The sequence below is a fragment of the Oryzias melastigma genome, linkage group LG20, assembly GCF_002922805.2.
Source record: "Oryzias melastigma strain HK-1 linkage group LG20, ASM292280v2, whole genome shotgun sequence".
Classification (NCBI taxonomy): Eukaryota; Metazoa; Chordata; class Actinopteri; order Beloniformes; family Adrianichthyidae; genus Oryzias; species Oryzias melastigma.
The window spans coordinates 2,758,651-2,760,664 of NC_050531.1; the positions used below are offsets into that span (position 1 = coordinate 2,758,651).

At 32.2% G+C, this 2,014-nt stretch overlaps 1 protein-coding gene across 2 annotated transcripts in view; it reads right to left on the reverse strand.

The window, feature by feature from the left end:
- Positions 1-867: 867 nt before the first annotated feature.
- prtfdc1a (phosphoribosyl transferase domain containing 1a) overlaps positions 868-2,014 on the reverse strand; it is a 12,142-nt gene continuing 10,995 nt past the window's right edge. For both annotated transcript variants that reach the window (XM_024280679.2, XM_036217489.1), the window contains one exon: positions 868-1,238. In XM_024280679.2, the coding sequence (XP_024136447.1) occupies positions 1,191-1,238 (48 nt within the window). In that variant the 3' untranslated portion in view covers positions 868-1,190. The remainder of the gene's footprint in view (positions 1,239-2,014) is intronic.

The following is a 2,014-nucleotide window of genomic DNA, read 5'->3' on the forward strand; positions in this document are numbered from 1 at the left end:
TTAAACAGATCAAAGAAAAAAAAGATAAATCACAAATAAAACATTTTTCCAGCAGCACTTTTTTCATCTGCTCCTGACTCACAACAGTTTGGATAAAGACTCAGAAATGTCAGTTTGAGCTTAATTTTCTTTATATATGTTCCCTATCATGAAAAAAATGACACATAAACATGTTAAAAAAACATAAATTTTATTGCTCTTTAATAAAATATTAACTTAGTTTTTAATTGTTGTGAAATATTGTCGATTTATCTCAAGGGACTTTGATTGATAGAAACCACAATTTTTTAAATGTTTGGATACGTAGTGACTAAAAAATCAGATATTTTAGTTAAAAAATAAAAATTGTATAGACATTTTGTTTTTAGAAACATTTCGTTACTAGATTTGCACAAATGAATTTACAAATATTCAGAATTATTCATATTAAACACAATGTTCTCTTGATGTAACAGCTCATTTTTATCTGACATTTTGAAATCTCAGCTTCAAAAATCCATCAATAAAGAACCAAAGTAATTTAATCCTGTAAAGACACAAAAAGAACAAATTAAAAGACAGATATTGCACTTGTAAGGTGACGTTAGCTTAGCAAATTGTTGTGAATTAGATCGTTTTCTAGTCAAATAAAACACGAGTTTATCAAGTTTTAGTGGAATTGATGTCGTCTTTCTAACTGCAGGAAGATATTTATAGTCTATAAAAATATAAACCTCAATAAAATCTACGTTTATAGATTCATGCACACACTTAATGCTGAATTTATGCCAAATTTATTTCAGAAATGTATGAATTAAAACACAATGATTAAATATTTTTTGCATTTTATGACAATATTTAAACTTTATGACAAACAAGAGAAACCACTTTTTCTTTTCAAGAATTTAATCCAAATAAAATAAATTGTTTGTTGGTGAACATTTCAGTCCACAGGTCTGATCTTCAGTGTTTTTTACATTTATTAAAGTTGGATCTTCAGTGTTTGCTCCTCATTTTCAGTAGGTCACGTTGTGGGTTCTGACGGTTGGTCTTCCTGCCTCAGTGAGTCCGAGCAGCATCATCTGGTTGTGAGGTTGCCAGGTCCAGAAGCTTTCTCCATCTGTCACAGCGTCCTCCGTCTGGTTCTCCTCACACCTCTTTGTTCCCGGAGTGTCTCATCAAAGGAGGAGTGATGCAACAAACTGAACATCTCAAATCTTGTACTTCAGCTTTCCAGTTTTACTGATGACGCAGATGTGCTGAAAGGAAAACAAGAAGAGAAATCTGGGTTGACATAAAGCCTCCTGAGCGTCTGAACTCTCATTCATTCATTGAACGGATCCCAACCCAAATGAGGACCGATAAGAGAACTCTGATAATGAGATCGGAGCCCTCACATTCCACGGGTCGCCGTCCGTCAGGGTTTTACAGTAAATAACCCCTGAAGAACGCAGACGCCGAAGGCTGAGGTGTGGGAGGGAAGCAAGTTTCACAAGAATCTGAGGAGAAAACGGTTTTTTTTCTGGATGCTGGTGTTTGTTCATTCCAGATGTGAACATTGTGACAAAAAAAAAACACAAAATATCAGTCCATTCACTCTCATGTGGATTTAGATTAAGTCCAACAGCTGTGGGAACACAAACCTCCTGATTGTTTTCCTATAAAATATGTATTTTGACAGTTAGATGACAAAACACTAAAAAAAAAAAAAAAAAAAAAAAAAAAAAAAACTCCTGACTTTTTTCCCTATATAATGTTTTCAACATTTTGATGGATGGATGAGAACAGACAGAAAATAAGACAAAATATTCTAAAAAAAACAAACAAAAAAACAAAACATTTACTTTTCTTCAAAATGAAAAGTCTGACATAGGAAATAATACAGAAATAATATAATTATATATTTAAAAACGGAATTAAGGTTTGGATAACTTGGTTTAGGTGTTTAGTTATGAATGGCAAAACAAACAAAAGAAAATGATGCAGTTAGAAAAAAAACAACACCTCATATTTTAATGTGTCTATTTAAATCAAC